Source organism: Phyllostomus hastatus, unplaced genomic scaffold (assembly GCF_019186645.2).
Source record: "Phyllostomus hastatus isolate PE091 unplaced genomic scaffold, TTU_PhHast_1.1 phas_scaffold_1066, whole genome shotgun sequence".
Lineage (NCBI taxonomy): Eukaryota > Metazoa > Chordata > Mammalia > Chiroptera > Phyllostomidae > Phyllostomus > Phyllostomus hastatus.
In genome coordinates, this window is record NW_025334004.1 from 30,771,659 (window position 1) to 30,788,752 (window position 17,094).

General features: G+C 57.7%; 2 protein-coding genes across 7 annotated transcripts in view; one reads left to right on the forward strand and one right to left on the reverse strand.

Annotated features, from left to right (window-relative positions):
* Positions 1-7,810, forward strand: part of ZRANB1 (zinc finger RANBP2-type containing 1) — a 52,337-nt gene extending 44,527 nt beyond the window's left edge. For 2 of the 3 annotated variants that reach the window (XM_045854377.1, XM_045854375.1), the window contains exons 7-10: positions 2,723-2,843; positions 3,372-3,501; positions 3,607-3,836; positions 4,749-7,810. In XM_045854377.1, coding sequence (XP_045710333.1) covers positions 2,723-2,843; positions 3,372-3,501; positions 3,607-3,836; positions 4,749-4,967 — 700 coding nt within the window. In that variant the 3' untranslated portion in view covers positions 4,968-7,810. The remainder of the gene's footprint in view (positions 1-2,722; positions 2,844-3,371; positions 3,502-3,606; positions 3,837-4,748) is intronic. The other variant, XM_045854376.1, reaches the window with a different exon arrangement.
* A 263-nt stretch (positions 7,811-8,073) lies between these two features.
* Positions 8,074-17,094, reverse strand: part of CTBP2 (C-terminal binding protein 2) — a 106,655-nt gene continuing 97,634 nt past the window's right edge. For 2 of the 4 annotated variants that reach the window (XM_045854374.1, XM_045854372.1), the window contains 8 exons: positions 16,321-16,475; positions 16,009-16,153; positions 14,653-14,859; positions 12,659-12,873; positions 12,189-12,319; positions 11,605-11,732; positions 11,191-11,308; positions 8,074-9,390 (listed from right to left, as the gene is read on the reverse strand). In XM_045854374.1, the coding sequence (XP_045710330.1) occupies positions 9,210-9,390; positions 11,191-11,308; positions 11,605-11,732; positions 12,189-12,319; positions 12,659-12,873; positions 14,653-14,859; positions 16,009-16,153; positions 16,321-16,475 (1,280 nt within the window). In that variant the 3' untranslated portion in view covers positions 8,074-9,209. The other 2 variants (XM_045854371.1, XM_045854373.1) reach the window with 2 other exon arrangements.

Genomic DNA, 17,094 nt, shown 5'->3' on the forward strand with positions numbered 1-17,094 from the left:
ATATATTTGTGTGTGTGTGTGTGTGATCTCTAAAGAACACGCACACGTATATAATCTCTAAAGAACTTGACATTTCCTTTGAAGCAGGTCTGTGGCAGCGGGTTCTTTCAGTTTTTGTTTGTCCAAGAAACTCTTTGGTTCTCCTTCACCTTTGAAGGTTACTCTCCCAGGGTGTGGAGTTCTAGGTGGGTGTCTTTCCTTCCGGGCTTGGACTGTGCTTCCTTCTGTCTCCCGGCTGGCCTGGTCTCCGCGGGGCCTGGCAAAGGTTGCGTTGGGGACGCCGCCCGAGCAGGGGGTCTGCGGGGACTTTGTCTTCATCTTCCATTTTCTGTGGTTTGAATAGGGTGTGTCTGGGTGTGGTTTTTCTGATACTTTTTCCTCCTTGGTGTTTTCTTAGCTTCTCGTGTCTGTGGTATGTTCTAACAGTAATTTAGGGGAATTCCCGCTCATTAATACCTCAAATAATTTCTTCTGTTACTTTCTTCTTTTCCTTCTGTTATTTCTATCGCGTTACATGTTACACTTTCCGTAGTTGTCCCACAGTTCTGTGAAATTCTGTTCTTTTCTCCACCTGCGTTCTCTCTGTTCCCGGTTTTGGAAGCTTCTGCTGACGCGTCCTTGCGACCAGGGAGTCTTCCCTCCATGCGTCCAGCCCGCCGAGCCCGGCGGTGGGGGCGTCGTCCGCCCCGGTCCCCGGGTCTCCAGTCCCCGGCGTCTCCTTCGGGTCTTTCCTGGGGCCTCCGCCTCTGTGCGCGCTGCCCAGCTGTCCTGCGTGCCCCGTGGCTGCTCTGGGCATGTCCATCTTCGTTTTCAATTTTAAAAACAAGATTTTAAAGTATTACCTCTGTGTTTTTATCTAAGAATGTTACAGTTTTAGCTTTTACATTTACGGTCTGTGATCCATTTTGAGTGGAGTTTTATGTAAGGTGTGAGGTAGTCAAGATCCAATGAGATCAGTGTTGCGTGTTGGTATCTCAGTACCGTTTACTGAAAAGACTCTTGTTTCCCCATTCATTTGTCCTGGCACTTGTGTTGAAAATTATTTGACCATAAAAACAAAGGTTTGTTTCTGGACTCTTTTTTTCCCTGTTGATCCGTATGTCTGTCTTCAGCCAACATCAGACTATCGTGATGGTTTGTAGCTTCGTGGTAAATTTAAAGATCAGGATTGTAAGTCTTTCAACTTTGTACTTTGTTTTTCAAGATTCTTTTTGCTATTCTAATCCTTTGGATTCCCATAAAAATTTTAGGATCCATATTCACTTCCGCAAGAAAGTCCTCGGGGATTTGGGTAGTGATTGTGTTAGCCCTGCGGTGAGGTTGGGCGGGTGTCGTCGGGTTGATGACATTCTCTTGTAATCCATGAACATGGAATGGATTTTTGAATGTTAAACCACTTTGTCACGTGTTCCTGGATTCGGTTTGGTTTTCTGTTCTTAACGAGCCAGGAAGTCTGAGTTTAGGTCTGTGTGTGGCAGGCATGGTTATTTTACCATGCTTATTTTTAAAGTGTGTCTTTTTTGAACTTCCTTGTTCTGCAGTCGTCTTTGAGGAGTTTCGAGTGTGCCGTCTTTTCATTTCCGGAGACTCAGCGATCTCATTTGTAAAGGGAGTCTGGGCTCTGACCAAGGAGCCCGAATAGTGCACACCCCCCGCTCGTGACAGCCCTCTGTGTTCTGTGGCGCTCCTCCTGGTCCTCGTTGCGGCTCGGCTGGGTGGAGTGTCATCTCGCAGGCTGAAGGGTCACAGGCTCGGTCCCTGGTTGGGGAGCGTGCGGATAGGCGGCTGGCCGTGGGGGGGGGGGGGGGTGGGGTGTGTGTGTGTGTGTCTCCTTCTCTCTGTCTCTGGACCCCCTTGCTCCGCAGCAGTGGGAACGTGCCCTCGGGTGAGGATGAGAGTCGGTATGTTTCGTCATCGGTGCATTCCCGCATACTCCCGTGTTTCTTAGGTGTTTTGAAAGAACACTGTATTTTATCTTTGAAATACAGGGTCCTGGTTAAAAAAGTGTTGATTACCTGGAGCAGAAAACTGGTCGGTACTTTTCTGGCCAGCCAAGAGCAGACCCTGCGTGCGCGCCTTTCCGCGGAGCCCCGCTCGCTCACCGAGAGACACGTGCGGCGCCCCGCACCCTGTCTCCGCCCCCGCCAGAGCTGCTTGGCGGTGGTGACAGGTTCTGTCCTGTCGTTCACTTTTTCTTAACCTCAAGTTCAAATACATAAAAGTACCAGGATTTTTAATTCTTTGTAAGAGGGTGAAATGGGATGTCACAGGTTAAATGTCTGCCTTTACTTCAGAGGTCTTGGCTGGACTGTTTTGTAAAACAGTGAATCACACATTTGAGCATAATTATGTCTGGTTTTGCTTAATTCTCTGAACGCCGCACGTCTTTGGTTGCATCCTGCATCTCGGGTGGCCTTCAGCGGGTTGTTTCTTGAACTTGCAGACTAAGAGCAGACCATTGAAAGTAACTGTTCTCATCGCTAGTGTTTGAAGCTTTGATGAAAACCCGGTGGGCAGTGCGCCAGGTTCAGTCTGAGGATGTGTTAAAGATGGCCGTTAGCAGAGTGGAAGCATTTTTAATCTGAAAAATATATTGCAGGCCAGGTGAAAATAATAACATTGCTAATCTTTGAAAGTGAATTGCTTAGAGCCTCCATTAAGTAAATGACCGGAACGTTAAGTGTGGCTATAGGTGCACTTTCTTACTGTCTTGTTTTCTTAGGTTTTACACACGCTGGAAAGACTGGGAGTCATGGTACTCTCAGAGCTTTGGTTTACACTTTTCCTTGAGGGAAGAGCAGTGGCAAGAAGACTGGGCGTTTATACTCTCTCTCGCTAGCCAGGTAAGAGAGCTTCAAGGCATGCCGCCTCCTTACAAAAGTAAGCCCCGCGGCCTGAGTCCCCGGGGTTGCCCAGGGAAGCCCTCTGCGTCCTGGTCGCTACTGCCGTCTGCTAAATGACCTCTGTGACCTCGCTGCGGGGCAGGCGGGGCTCGCGCTTCTCACTAAGCAGCAACACTGTCCGAAGGGCAGCCGTACTCCCGCAGCGCCGCGTGGTAGGGCGCGGGCAGGTCTCGGGGCTGGAAGGCAGTCCCACGAACCGTGCCTTGCCCTCTGGGTCCCGTGTTCCCGAGACCAGCACTTCACCGGGTTGAAGGTGCCTGCACACAGACCACAGGCCTTTTCGTTCCACGGCACTTGGATGTTCGAGGGATCGAACACTGACGTAGCCTGGCAGCATTATTACCGTTTCTCTGAATGCGTGGAGACGGTGTGCCGAAGGAGGGTTGTGTTGGTTTGTGTCGTACACGTTTGCCAGTGAGCGGTAGTGCTCCAAAGGGGAATTGCTTCCTTCCCTTTCGCTCTGCGCAGCCCGGGGCCAGCCTGGAACAGACGCACATCTTTGTCCTTGCGCACATCCTTCGGCGGCCGATCATAGTGTATGGGGTCAAGTACTACAAAAGCTTCCGGGGAGAGACGTTAGGGTACACGCGGTTTCAAGGTAGGCATGCCTCAAGAGTGTACCTGAAGTCTTTGTTGAATTAATATAATGCAGTTTGCAGCCATGTCCTGAAAGTCTGATTGTGATTTTCCTCCCTCTTTCCAGGTGTGTATTTGCCTTTGTTGTGGGAACAGAGTTTCTGCTGGAAAAGCCCGATCGCTCTGGGTTACACGAGAGGCCACTTCTCTGCCTTGGTTGCCATGGAGAACGATGGCTACGGCAACCGAGGTGCTGGTGCTAACCTGAACACTGACGACGACGTCACCATCACTTTCCTGCCTCTGGTGGACAGCGAAAGGAAGCTGCTTCACGTGCACTTTCTCTCCGCGCAGGAGGTGAGACGCGTCTCTCCCGTGGGCGCTCGCGGCGGCCACGCCGCACGGGGCCCAGCGTAGGGTGCGCGTGCGGTTCTGGGGCGTGGCTGTGAAAGGGTCACTTTCTGAGAGCCTGGGCGGGGCGCGCTGGGTGGGGACACCGCGGTGAGGCCAGGACAAAGTCCCTCCCCGTGGGGGGTGGGCAGTGCTGAGAAAGTGAAAAGCAGGGCGAGGGGCCAGGGAGGGGGAGGGGGCAGGGTGTGCGACGGGGCTAGGTGGGAAGGGACAAGGGACGGCGTCACTGGGAAAGCAGCCCCGGATCCGGAGCTGCAGGAGCTGCAGGAGGTCGGTGCCTCCCGCAGACCCGGGGGCACTGGCTGGGCGAGGAGGACGGAGGCCGCGGTGTGGGCTCACCACGGCCTTTTAGAGCTCACCCCGTCTGCCCGGGCAGAAGGTGGCGAGAATGTGGGAAAGAACATCTCAGCAAACCCGTATTCTTATAAAATTATTGTTCTTTTATTTAACACGCTAGTAATTATTATAAAACTCTTACAATGACATTAAGAAAGATTCATAGACCATAATTTATAACTTTAGCCTGTAGGTAATTTTCTGGGTAAACTTAGCTCGTTGTATGTTTGAAGCTGTGGCTTTTTTTAGCCTTTTCTTTGCCAGAATTAGCCCATTAGACATTTGTTTTCTGCCGTTATATCAGAGAGACGATCACTAGCTTGTGTTTCCCTCGAGGCTTTTGAGTGAGTTTCCCTGTTGACCACAGGAAACTGGGTTTTCATCATCCAATTCACCAGCGGTTGGAGCCACGTTAAAACAGTTGGTTGCTTGGGCTTTTTTGTTGGTGCTCGTGCCACAGATGTTTCCTATGGGGTCTCTGACCTGCTGTGTCTCACCCTTTCCTCCGCATTCCCCCGCAAGCTGGGTAACGAGGAGCAGCAGGAGAAGCTGCTCCGGGAGTGGCTGGACTGCTGCGTGACGGAGGGCGGCGTGCTCGTCGCCATGCAGAAGAGCTCTCGGCGGCGGAACCACCCCCTGGTCACACACATGGTGGAGAAGTGGCTTGACCGCTACCGGCAGATCCGGCCTTGTGCGTCCCTGTCTGATGGGGAGGAAGACGAAGACGACGAAGATGAATGAGAAACACAAGCTGAAGACCAAGGTATCAGTTCTGTAGTGACCCCAAAGTTAGTGCGGTGTTCCACGTGGTGCGCGTGGCATGGAACCCGCGGCCCAGCCGGACCTGCTCGGAGGCAGCTGCTGACCCACGCCCAGTGGGGGCGGGGGCGGCGGCGGCGCGTCTGCCGGGCGGGACACCAAGAACTCCGTTTGGACTCGTCCGTAAAAACGAACCTCCCTAGGACCGCACTCTTCCTTCCAAACCGTAACTCTGTCTATAAATGTAGCGCATGTGGTTGTGCAAGAAGTTGTGTAATAGGAAAAGTCGTACCAGCATCTTCACATTATGAGAAGTTTTTCCCAGCATGGGCACCTCCAAAAGCACACGGCAGACGACTCTGTTCCTTCGAGACTTTTTTTTTTTAAGTAGAACCTGGCATTCTACTTGCATCTTAAAAGATCCATTTTACATTAAGTCTCACTAGAGCTCCGTAGAGATTTGGAAACTTTTTGTACAAATTCTCCACAGGAAAACATAAAAATAAAAACAAGCTTATTTTATTAATAATTTAGTTCCTGTTGTGCCCAATAAAATCAAATCTTTAAGGAACAAACTACAAGGAAAGTAATTAAATTTTTTATTGAGTGAACTTTACATAGATACTGTTCCCTTGTTTTGGTTTTTTTTTTTTTTTTTTTAAAGTTTCTCGTGTGCCCCCTCTCAGTGCTTAGGTGTTCATTTGTGTGGAAGAGCAGGCCCCCACCTGGCGCACGTTGGGGAGGCGCTCGTGCCGAGTGGGCGGTGCGGCGGCTGCGCGGCTCCCGCACCGCCGTGCAGAGGCCCCCGGGAGTCTTCCTGTTTCGTCGTCAGCCCCGCTTTAGGCAGGTGGTATCAGAACGGCATGCCTTTGCCTGGGCTCAGGGGAGCATCTGTTCAGTGCAGAGTAAAGGTGTAAAGATGCAGTAAGGTGGTAAGTGCATTGTATTAATGAATTTCTCAGTGAGTATTCTGAGAATGTTTGCATGTTGGTTAATTGTGGCCACTCTTATTTAAAGTTTAAGAACTGTAATCTTAGGTGGACAGACTTTGAGAAGTGTGGCTTGACCACTTCAGGTATGCGTTCGGGACGGGCCCAGAGCTCGGACCCGTCCCAGGAGCGCGCAGACTCGGGGCCCCGACCAGCACTTGGCACGAGACTCGGCCCGGCAGAGTCTGCGGAGGAGCCCGCTTCTTCCCTCGGACGGAAAGGCCGTGAAAACTAAAGTATCTGCTTCTCGTTTTCTTCCGAGTTCTGTGAGATGATGCTGCAGTGTTCACAACCCGAGTTCGGTTTCGGTTACTGACACCAGAAGACGGCCGGGAGGTGCCCCGTCTTCGGCTCCCCCTCCCGCCCCAAACGCCGCGCCGTGTTCACGGGGCGGCAGGGCCCCCGTGCTGCTCGCCGACACCTGCAGGAAGGATGCTGGCAGTCCGACTCCACGGGGACGGGGACGGGGTCGGGCTTTTTGACACATCGTCATGTAAATGTTACTGTTCCAAGTGGTTGGTATTTTCTTACAAATTGATTTTCTGTGATTTCCTTTCATTGTGGTCCATAATTAAGGTTGTTTTGGTTTCTGAGCAGGCTGCCTTTCTGACTACCTAGTTGTGTAGCGTGCCTGTAAACCTTCCTCCACGTGCAGGCGCGGTTCTCCAGCGGGCAGAGCGCCCCCTGGCGTTGCTGTGTCAGCGGGAGCGGCCCGCCCAGTTGCAGGAGCCCGTGCTGTCTGAGGGGAAGCATCTGGGCAGTTAGTCGGCCCCCCTGGGCTCGCGTGGAGCCGGCGCCGCCGGGGGCCCGGCCTGCTGAGCCTCGTTTTCCTCCAGGTGCCTCTAGTTATTTATTCGTGACCAGTGACCCTGACCACACCCAGGCCGACAGGTGCAGCCTCTTCCCTGTGGGAAAGGCTCTAGACCACCTGTAGGCTCAGCTCAACACAGGTGGGGCCTAAATGGTTTTCACGGCGGGTTGGCTGCTGAAGGCCAGCATTTTGGGTGAATCTATGCTGCGTTAAGCTCTTGAACTATTAAACAGCCATATTTGTTGCCCCCAGACAGTGTGTGTGGTCCTTCCTAAAGGTGACAGTGGGATCAGGCGACAGGCGTGTGCGTCTTGGGTCGACTGGACAGCAGTAGCTGTGTGGACCTAGTGCGACAGCTCTGTGCGGGGAGCCTTGGGGGTTGTGTGTCCTCAGGGGAGCACAGGGCCCCGTGGACCGGGCCCTGCCTCGTCGTCGACCCCTAGGCTCGCTGTGCCGCAGACTCCTGGTAGGGAGGACTGCGGCTCACAGGCCTCGGGGGTCTCCTCCCGCGCGCCTGCCACTCCCCGTGGGTTGCCTGTTGGACAGTGGTCATCAAGATGACGGTGAGCTTGCCCCGCTGCTCCCAGAGGGAGAGGTCAGTGGCCGTGTGCTCCGCTTCTAGCCTGGTGAGGTTGATGCGGCGTGCTGTGTCACGGCCGAGTTGTGACGGGCGGGACCGCGGCCTGCAGATGAGCCAGGCGGCTGGTGCCCTCAGGTGCCAGGACTTCCAACTTGATGGCACGAGAAGGGTGGTGAGGGGGTCGGGGGAGGGCGGTGCGGGGACTGTCGGACTCGACACCTGCGGACACCACCAGGACAAAGGGGTTCAGCGCCATCTCATGAGAAAGATCCACTGTGTCAACTTCAGAGTTACCAACAGATGGAAGTGGCCGACGTTAATCATTTTTGCAACATTTCTTTGTAAATACTGTTTTAAAAAATTTTGAGATTCACTTTCCTGCATTAATGCTTGAGCCAGGTGATTTTGCCTTTGGGTAAATTAAAGTCAGAACTCTAAAACATAACCAATTTTGTTTCTTGAATTCTAACCTATTTTATCCTAAGAATGGCACGATTCGCTAGTGATGGGCTCAGTGTGAGGCGTGAGACGGGCACCAGCGCCCTCGAGTCCGGGCATCGGACAGGCAGGTGACAGGTGGTTTGTGCTGGAGCCCCGCAGTGACACGAGCTGAAAGCTGGCTGTTGGTTTGAAAATGCAGTTGCCTTTAAACATCTCAAGTAGAGGACTTCTACGTTGGTGAGATGTACTTGAGTTTCAGAACAGAAATTTTTATTACCTTTTATTGAAAACTGCACTGAACGCTAAATGTCCACCTTTACAATAAACAGATACAGTAACGGTAACTCACACTAAAACAAAACATTTCTGATAGCCATCGTTTTTCTGTTGGGACAGTTTTAAAGGTTTTTGTCACAAAAACAGGAATGTACCTATACAAAGGCTCAAAATAGGCCATCTTTTAAACAAAAAGGCGATGATTCACAAAAGACTATGAATATAACATGTAACTAGCTGATACAAATCTAATAGGATTTGTTAAAATCAGTCACATCTAATAACACACCTGAAGTGTTCTTGTATAAAATATCACGTGAAGAAAAGAAGACTTTATCAATGTCTAAAAAAGTGGGTTTGTTCATAGACAATCTGACAAGTTACCATAAAAAGTGTTTCCTGAGACATAAGGAAATGCAACATTATTCTTCTTGAACTCTTTCAGTTCAAGACTTTCCACTCAATAAAATAGCTGAGGATCTGAACTGAGAAAATATATTTGAGTACAAACAGCTTGTGAAACTTAATACTTTTTGCATCATTAGAGGGTATATCACTGAACTCATGGCCGACTTGCCCGCGCGGCGCGCAGTTCAGAGGGTCGAGTTCTCTGTGCAGGAGCCGGGAGTGGCCAGGCCCTGCGCCCGCAGCCCGGCCACGGACACGGGTGCAGGGCTTCCCAGCAGCAGCAGGAGCAGCCCCCGGGGACCGGAGGGACCGGGGTCACAGGGCCGGGATCGCCTCTCAATTTTTATTTGGATGTTTGGAACTCTCGACGCAACATTCTCTATAGCAAGGTGTTCGGGGCCTGCTGGGCCCAAGGGGCTGGTAAAGGAAAAAGATCCGTTTATTCTTTGTGATTTGATGCACAGATGAAAAACTTAACACACAACAACAGAAGTTGGTCGTTAACCAGTCACGTCCCAGTCTTTCGGGGCCTCCGGAAGGCGAAGGCGTCTTCCGCTTTCCCGCGTCTCAGCTTCCAGCTCTTCCTCAGCGGAACGCTGCGTGGTCAGCGGCGCGCCCGCCCGAGTCCGCCAGAAAGACCGCACGCTCCTTTCCTCTTCGTTCGTCTGTTCCTCACTGTCTCTTGGTCCCAGGTTTATCTGACCTCCTGTCATCCTCTGCTATTGCTCGTTGGGGTGCTCTCGATTGTCCCCGTGTTTTGTGGGCTGGTTGGGGGAGGGTGCTTGGGAAGGGTGTGCCACCGTGGGGAGGCTGTGAGTCACCGGGATGCCTCCGGGGATGATCCCTTCCATGGCGGCGGGGAGTCCGCCCGGGGCCACGCCCACGATGCCCGGCGGGTATCTGAGGAACACAGAGAAGGGGCAGGTAAGTCCAGGGTAGTCGTCGCCACGCTCTGGCTCTGCCAACTTGGAGTCTTTTTTATGGGTGGGGTGCCCTTCCTACCCCCAAAAGCAAGGAATAAACCTCTGTGAAAAAGTGGGCAAGGTCAGGCATCCAAGTAGCTCCTCCTCGTGCTGTCCGTGGTCTCTGCCCTGTGTGTGGAAGCCAGTTTGTACCAAGCACTCATTAGTTACTCAGATTTAAGGATTCCCCAACCGACGGCCGAGTCCTCTTGCAGACTACGCGTGTCTGCCTGGGCCGGGTAGGCCTCGGCCCCCTCGGCCTGCTGCGTGCCACAGTCAGAGCACCAGGGGCCCTCCCCTGGGCCCGGAGGCACGAGCTGCCGTGTGTGGGAGGGCACGTGGCATTTAGCGACACGGGGCTGGTGCGCGCAGTGAGACTCGGGCACTGCGAGGAGCCGTGGAGTGATTCCTGGGTGCCAAGGCCTTCTGTGTGGGTGGAGGAGGACTCCGAAGGGTGGGGCCCGCCCTGGAGCCCTGTGGGCACAGAGTGTGCTCCAGGGGGGCCACGTGGTCTCGCTGTGTGCCAAGGGACAGTTAGGGTGTGGCCCTTAACCCTGTGGAGGTCTCAGCTAACACTCAGAGCACTGCCCTGGCTGGTGGGTCTCAGTGGACTGAGCACCAGCCCACGAACCAAAAGGTTTGATTCGCAGTCAGGGCACTGGGTTTCAGGGCCAGCCAGGTCCCCAATTGGGGGCATGTGGGAGGCAACCAACTGATGTACCCCCCTCTCTCCTTGCCTTCTCTGAAATAATGAAATCTTAAAAACAAAAAACAAAAACCACAAAAAACAAAAACCACAAAAAAAAAGGTGTAGGCCGCATGTATCCAAGAGATACATTCATTACTAGTATGTGCTGAATGCAAAAATAAAAACGCTGCAAATCTGCATTTATTATACTTATGTAATAAAATACATTTTATTTATCTTCATTACAGTCTAGAAGAAATTAAAGAAATATAAAAACATTAAGAAAAAATTTTCAAGTAACGGAAACATGGATATTGCTAAAAAATACAACCAAAAGATGTCTTTAATCAGAGTCTTCAATAGCTGGCTTTGCAAAACGTTTGTAACAGTCAACACAAATGATGCCACTGTGGCCGAGGCATAAGTACTTTTTACAACACTTGCAAAAATACCTTGACAAGCGGTTTGTTTTTGACGCAGAGCACCTAACACACCTTTTCCTTTCTCTGCTGGTCGAGGGAGCTGTATCTATGTCGTCGTTAGAACTTCCTTCGCAGCTAGTCCTGACCTTGAACCTATGCACCCAATATATTTAAGGAGAGAGTTTGCATTCGTTTCTCTGGTCAGCCGCGACCTCCGCAGGGCTACAGGGGCGGGGGGGCCGGGGCTGCCCACTGCACTGCGCCCTACCTACGGGGCACAGCGCGGGCCCCGCGAGGGTGCCCGGCCCAACCCGAGACCGCTCCACTTCCTGCTGGGGGTAGGGGCGCAGCTCCTCTTCTACGGGGCCCAGCGGTGTGGGCCTAGAGCACCCTGGAAAACGACCTCGAGTGAGACTCCCTGCTCGGCCGCCGGAGGGTTCCAACGGGAAAACAGAGCCACCGACGGCCTCCATCTTTCCCACTAACGCCTCTGCCTTTGAAGTGGCGTCGGAAGGAAGCATGGTTCCTGGCACGGTGCTCACCTGTCCCCAGGCTGGGTCAGCCTCCCGGGGTTACGCCCGCCCTCTGCCCCTGGGCTCGGGCCGGACCTGCCCTCCCCTCCCCTCACCTGTAGGTGGCACCGTTGAGCTCCGGGTGAATTGCTTGCTGATCTATTACTGACCAGGGCGCGGTTGTGACAAAGAATTCCTTGTTCACACAGTTTCTTAGGCTCTCTGGGATGCGACCTGGAATGTGATGATTAAAATTAAAATCAACCTACGTATTTTTAAAGATGGAAACGACTTAAATATAACTTGGCACTGAAGGGAATCTGTCAGCTGAGTCTCTCACTCTAATGGAAGGACTGGCCCTTCCATTTTCACAGCGGCCTTCTGCCCAGGCAGAGAGGAGCCTCACGCTCGCTGCAGGGGGGGCGGGGGGCACCCTCCCGGGTTGGAGTGCTGACCCCGGCTGACCCCCACGTTAACAGGTCTCCTCCTGCGTTGAGCATGGGCGGCATGGGGGAGCGGCTGGGGCTCACCTGTGATCGCCCGGCGGATCTCCGTGGCCGCGGCCTCCCTCATCTCCAGTGACGCCTGCTCGCTGTACCAGGCCGTGTGGGGCGTGCAGATGAGGTTCGGCGCGTCTTTCAAGGGACCCTGAGCAAAGCTGGACCAGGGCACAGAAACGCAGCGCGTGAGAAGAGTGGGCGGCACATCCCCGCCCCCCGGGCTGGGGGAGGTGGCTGCAGGGGCTGGGGACTGAAGAACTCTCCCGGTGAAACTGTGCCATAATCAGTGCTAGGAGTATCAGGGACCCCGAGGAGGAACGATTCCCTCTATGGAGGGCCGGCCTGCCCCAGAGCGGAGTCAGTCAGTCTGGGGCACAGGTGAGGCCGCACACTGGCCCTGCCTCCCTGTCTTCCTGCTCCCCCCCCCCCCCCGCCCCGGTCTCTGATAACCCCCGGGGCCCTGTGACCCGTTCACAGTTAGAATGCACCCCCACCCTTATGAGAATTGGGTCCTACCCAGGGCCTGTCAGTCTGGAGACGCTCCCCAGGCCCAGTGCGGGGCCGGTGCAAACCCAGGAACTCAGGCTGCCAGCCCCCCCCCGCCGCAGACCCACCTGAAAGGCTCTGATTCGTGCACGTCGAGGGCTGCCCCTCGTATCCTGCCTTCCTTGAGGGCCTGGGCCAAGGCCTTCTCGTCCACCAGCCCGCCGCGGGCCGCGTTCACCAGGAACGCTCCTTGCCTCATCTGTGGGGGGGAGGGAAGGCCAGGTAAGCGGAGGCTGAGGCCAGAGACCAGGAGCCCCGCGGGTCTGGCCATTCACATGTGGAGTCTGACTGCGGAAGGCAAGGTCGGTGTCTGCGGATCCGAGAGGGGGACACGCGGTAGCGAGGCTGGGCCTGGCCTGTCGCTTCTCGGCGGCCAGGCCTGAATAGAGGGGGCGGGGCCCTGGGCAGCTGCCGTCCTGCTCAACAGGGCCCACCCCACCGAGGGCCCTCACCTGGCTGCTCACGGACATCCTCTCAGGGGACTGTCTTCCCTGACCCCGGGCGTGTCCAGGGTCTGTGGGCACCCAGTACCAATTACCTGCTTTATGGTAAAGTCGTTGATGAGGTGGTGATTATGTTCGTTGAGATTGCAGTGCAAGGAGACGCAGTCGCTCTGATAGAGTAAGTCCTGCAGGGTGTAGACCCTCTGTACACCCAGGGACCGCTCTATCCCGTCCTGTAAGTAGGGGTCATAAAAGATGACGCTGAATCCAAAGGCCTTGGCTCGAACAGCGACCGCCTGCCCTGTGCGACCTGTGCAGAGAGAGCGCCCCAGTGAGCGAGTGCGCGGCCCCTCCTGCCAGGCTGGGGCTCGGGCTCCGGGCCTTGCGAGGTGCCCCTCCCTGCTGGCAGCTAGGCCCACCCGAGGCTACCGCTGGAGGGACTGTGTGCCGACGGCTTGGAGCCCCTAGCCGGCCCTCTCCAGGCCTGTCTGGGGCCAGGCCTCCAGTGCTCGCCACGTCTGGGCCCGAGTTGCTTTCTAGTGAACCCCACATGCACCGGTTGGGTGCCTCCAGTGTGCCCCCCACTGGGGACCTGGCCCACGACTCAGGCATGTGCCCGGACTGGGAGTCGCACCGGTGACAGTCCAGGTTCTCAGACCAGCACTCAGTCCAGTTGAGCCGTGCCAGCCAGAGCTGGGCTTCGTTTCTCTTCGGAGCACCAGGTTTGCTCACAGAAAGAGTGCAGCGACCCAACTGACCCTGCGGTCTGGCCCGGCCTGCTCACAGAGTGCTGTGGGCACCCGCTGTGATGGGGGGTGGGGGCGCCGCAACACTCAGGTGTTTGGGCTGGGTCCTGACCGGTGGGCGGAGCCTTGTGCCCTTCCAGCCTGCAGCTGGGGCCTCCAGCAAATAAATGAGAAACCACCTCACCACATGGGACACGCAGGCCTTCCCCACTCCCAGGTGGCCACCGTGTGCACCAACCCTGAGCCCCAGGGACGGGCCCCGTGGGGTCCTGTCACAGTCTGCAGCTTGAAGACAAAAACCTTTGATGCTTGAAAAGGGGCTGATTTGGGAAGAGCACAGAATAAACCTTTCTCTAGAACCAGGGCTCGGACGTGCAGGGAGGGAGAAACCAGGGGCCACCTAGGACCCCGCCTCCCTGAGCGGGCAGCAAGGAGATGCCAGTCGGTGTGCACAGGGCATCGGGGCAGGGGCAACTTGCGGGATGGCTGGAGCCGGAAGCCGAGGAAACAAGCGGTCTGTCACGAGACTGGGCCACTCACAGCCTGAGGCTCCAAGACCCTTCAAACTCCGAGTGCCACCTCCCCGAGCCCAAAGGGAAGCGGGAAACGGGAGCACCCAGCAGAGGGCGCCGTGGGTCCCACAACGAGCCTGCCTGCCTGCCTTCCGGTCCCCGCAGGAAACTCGACACCCGATTTCCTCAGCGTGATCACCCGCTGCCCGGGTTCTTAGACCCCGACCAGGAGCCAGGAAGACGTGCACCCCCGAGGAGACCCCAGTGCCTCTGACCCTTCTGAAGGCCAGGCCTGGCCCCCCACGGCCCGGCCCCCATCACCCCATTCCCACGCACAGGTCAGGAAGCAGGCAGGGGGTCAAGTGCCTTCCTGAAGGTCACTGTGGACTAGCAGCAAGTGCCTCGGGGCTTCCCATTACGCTCACCTTCCCTCAGGAACCTGCCCCAAGCCGCCCAGAGCCACCAGGAAGAGCTCTCCCTGCCCCCACTCAGGTGAGCTCCCCAGGCTGATAACCTTGGAGCACCACCTCCAGACTCCACCCTTCCCTGCCGGCACGTGGCCCCAGCCCGGCATCGGAGGCCCGCGGGCGCTGGGTGTCAGCGCCCCTCCACCGCCAGGCTCTGCTCCTGGCCCGATCCTGCCTGTTGCTGCACAGAGCCCTCCCTGCCGCCCTGCCTCCTGCTGAGCTGTCCGCACTGCTACGCAAGCAGCCTTGACCCTGACCTCCCACCCCAGGCAGCAGCCCCGTCCCGGGCAGTCCTGCAGGGGCCCTCAGCTCCCAGGGAAGGGCCATCCCTGGGCAGGGGACACAGGGCAGAGCGGGCACGTACCAAAGCCGATGAGGCCCAGTGTCTCCCCACGAATGCGGGCGGCTCCCGAGGCCACCTCCCGGATCTGCTCGACGCTCTGCACCCGCGTGCCCTCCCGCAGCGCCTGGTACAGCCACGTGTTCCTCCGGTACAGGTTGAGCACGTGGCAGATGGTAGAGTCGGCCGTCTCCTCCACCGCTGCCGACGGGATGTTGCACACGGCGATCCCTGGAAAGGGCAGGGCCTGGGGTGAGACCCCCTCCCCCCAAGTTCTGTGGGAGCCTGGGTCTTCCCACCTGCCCGGCGGAGGGGTGCGGCAGCAGAACTGGGGTGTGTGGCCCCGAGGCAGCTCAGCCAGGGTCTCGGGCCTGCCTGCCGGCCACCAGGGGACACAGACCCTCCGGCTCTAACGCCCAGGGACCCCCACTCCACTTCCACTCAGGGCTGGGCTCACCCGCAGCCCCCAGTGACCCCACGTCCTGGTCACACTATACTTTCAGACCTGTCCCTGGGAAGGGAGCGGTGGGTGGCCAGAGGGGCAGGGCCAGCCCGGACCGCGGTCTGCGTGAGGGCCACACAGTGGGGAGCCTGCCCGGTGCCAGCCCGGACCCGCTGGGAGCAGGCGTGCAGGCCCCCAGGCTCGTGTTGCGGCCCTCACCCGGTCTGGCAGGGCTGGCGTGTTTTTAAAGAGGGACAGGCGTCAGAACTGGCACCTCCCCCCAACACCGGGCCCCTGAGCCCAGTCCCACGGCGGCTGGTGCGCCCTCGTGGTGTCCACCTGGCCTGCGCTCTGAAAGGAGCATTTGGGACCCAGCACAGGGGGTCAGGGCAGGCTCCAGGCTTTGTGTGAGGAAGAGCGACAAGGGGCAAGTGTCCCCCCGCCCGCCACACGGGCTTGGCCAGCCAAGCGGCTTCCGGGGGCCCACGGCGTCCGGAGCCCTAGCTCCCAGGCTCGCTCTCAGTGCCAGACCCGGGGCCACGGGGGGCTCGTCAAGGGATGTGGGGCGAGGCCCCGGTGAGACCGCCAGGGAGCCCCTGGGGTGGGGAGCAGGGCCGCCCTCTGTAGCACAGCGGGTCACCCCAGGAGCGCTGCCCTGAGGTCCAGGGTCTCTGCAACAGACCCCTCATGAGGACACCCATGGGCACGCCACCGCGCCGGGCAGGGGACACGAGCTGAGCGGCCCCAAGGCCGACAGAGCCCCAGGCTGCACAAGGCCTTGTGGAGCGCCCGCGACGAGGCCGCCTCCGTCAGCAGTGCCCGAGCCGCGGGCCGGACAGACGGAGGCGGAGGCCGGGGGCCCAGATCAACCTTTGGGCGGCCGGGGAGGCTCCCCTTCCTCCGAGGGCTCGGTCTGCCCCGGCCGGGCGCGCACTCACCCAGCTCGCCGGCAGCCTTGATGTCGACATTGTCGTAGCCGCTGCCGATCCGCACGATCACTCTCAGGGCCTTGAACTTCTCCAGGTCCTCCCTGGTGAGGGTGATGGTGTGGTACATCATGGCGCCCACGGCTTCATTCAGCACCTGCCACGGGCGAGCAGAGCACAGGCTGGGGGCCCAGCCCGCACCTGCTGACTGGTGACATAATTGGGGGGTAGGGCGGTTGGAGAGGCAGGACGGGGGGTGATGCTTGGAGGAAGGTGAGGGGGGGACGGGCCAGGGCGCCCGGAGCGTGGGAACGGGGACCCCACCTTCTCGTGGATCTCCTGCGTGGACTGCGCGTCACAGAAGGCCACGGTGGCCAGGTCCTTCAGGATGGGCATCTCCACGGTGCAGTCCCGGCCGTCCAGCAGTGCCACCAGGGGCCGGGGGTGCAGGGGGCCGTTCATGATCTGGGGGCGGATACCTGCGGGAGCGGGCGGGGTCGGTGGGCACGCAGCCGGCCGCAGGCACACACGCGCGCCCCCCCCCCCCCCGGGTGTGTGGGACTCCATCTGCCACCTCCTGGGGCCGGCGGTGAGCTCTGGAAGCTTGAGGGGTGCGCCCTCCCGCGGCGCTGCTGCCCCGGGCCCAGCTGGGACCACCGCTCCCTTCGGGGCTGCCGGGGGAGGTCTGGGACACGCAGGGGGACAGCGGTCCGGCCTGGGGCCTGGGCCCCGACGAACGACAGCACAGCCCCAGACGGGGCCCTCGTGGCGCTGACTGCATGGCCATTTGGAACCTGGGCCAAGGAGCCTGCCCAAAGCCACAGCTGCGGCTGCCCACCGCCCCGGGGCCACAACCAGGGCCCCAAACCTTCGAGGGCAAAAGTGGGCCAGGCCCCCGCCTCACCCGCACCACTGCCCTCCAAACGGGGGCGGGATAAAATGGGGTGGGAGGGCCACCAGAGGTGCCCAGACTGCCCTGGTGGGAATGGCACAGGGCCCACTGTGGGGGAGCGCAAGGAACCAGAGAGCAGCACCCCAGGGACGGGGGCCCGTCACGACAGCAGCGGCCCGACTCGGGGAGGGCCGGTCCTCCAGGTT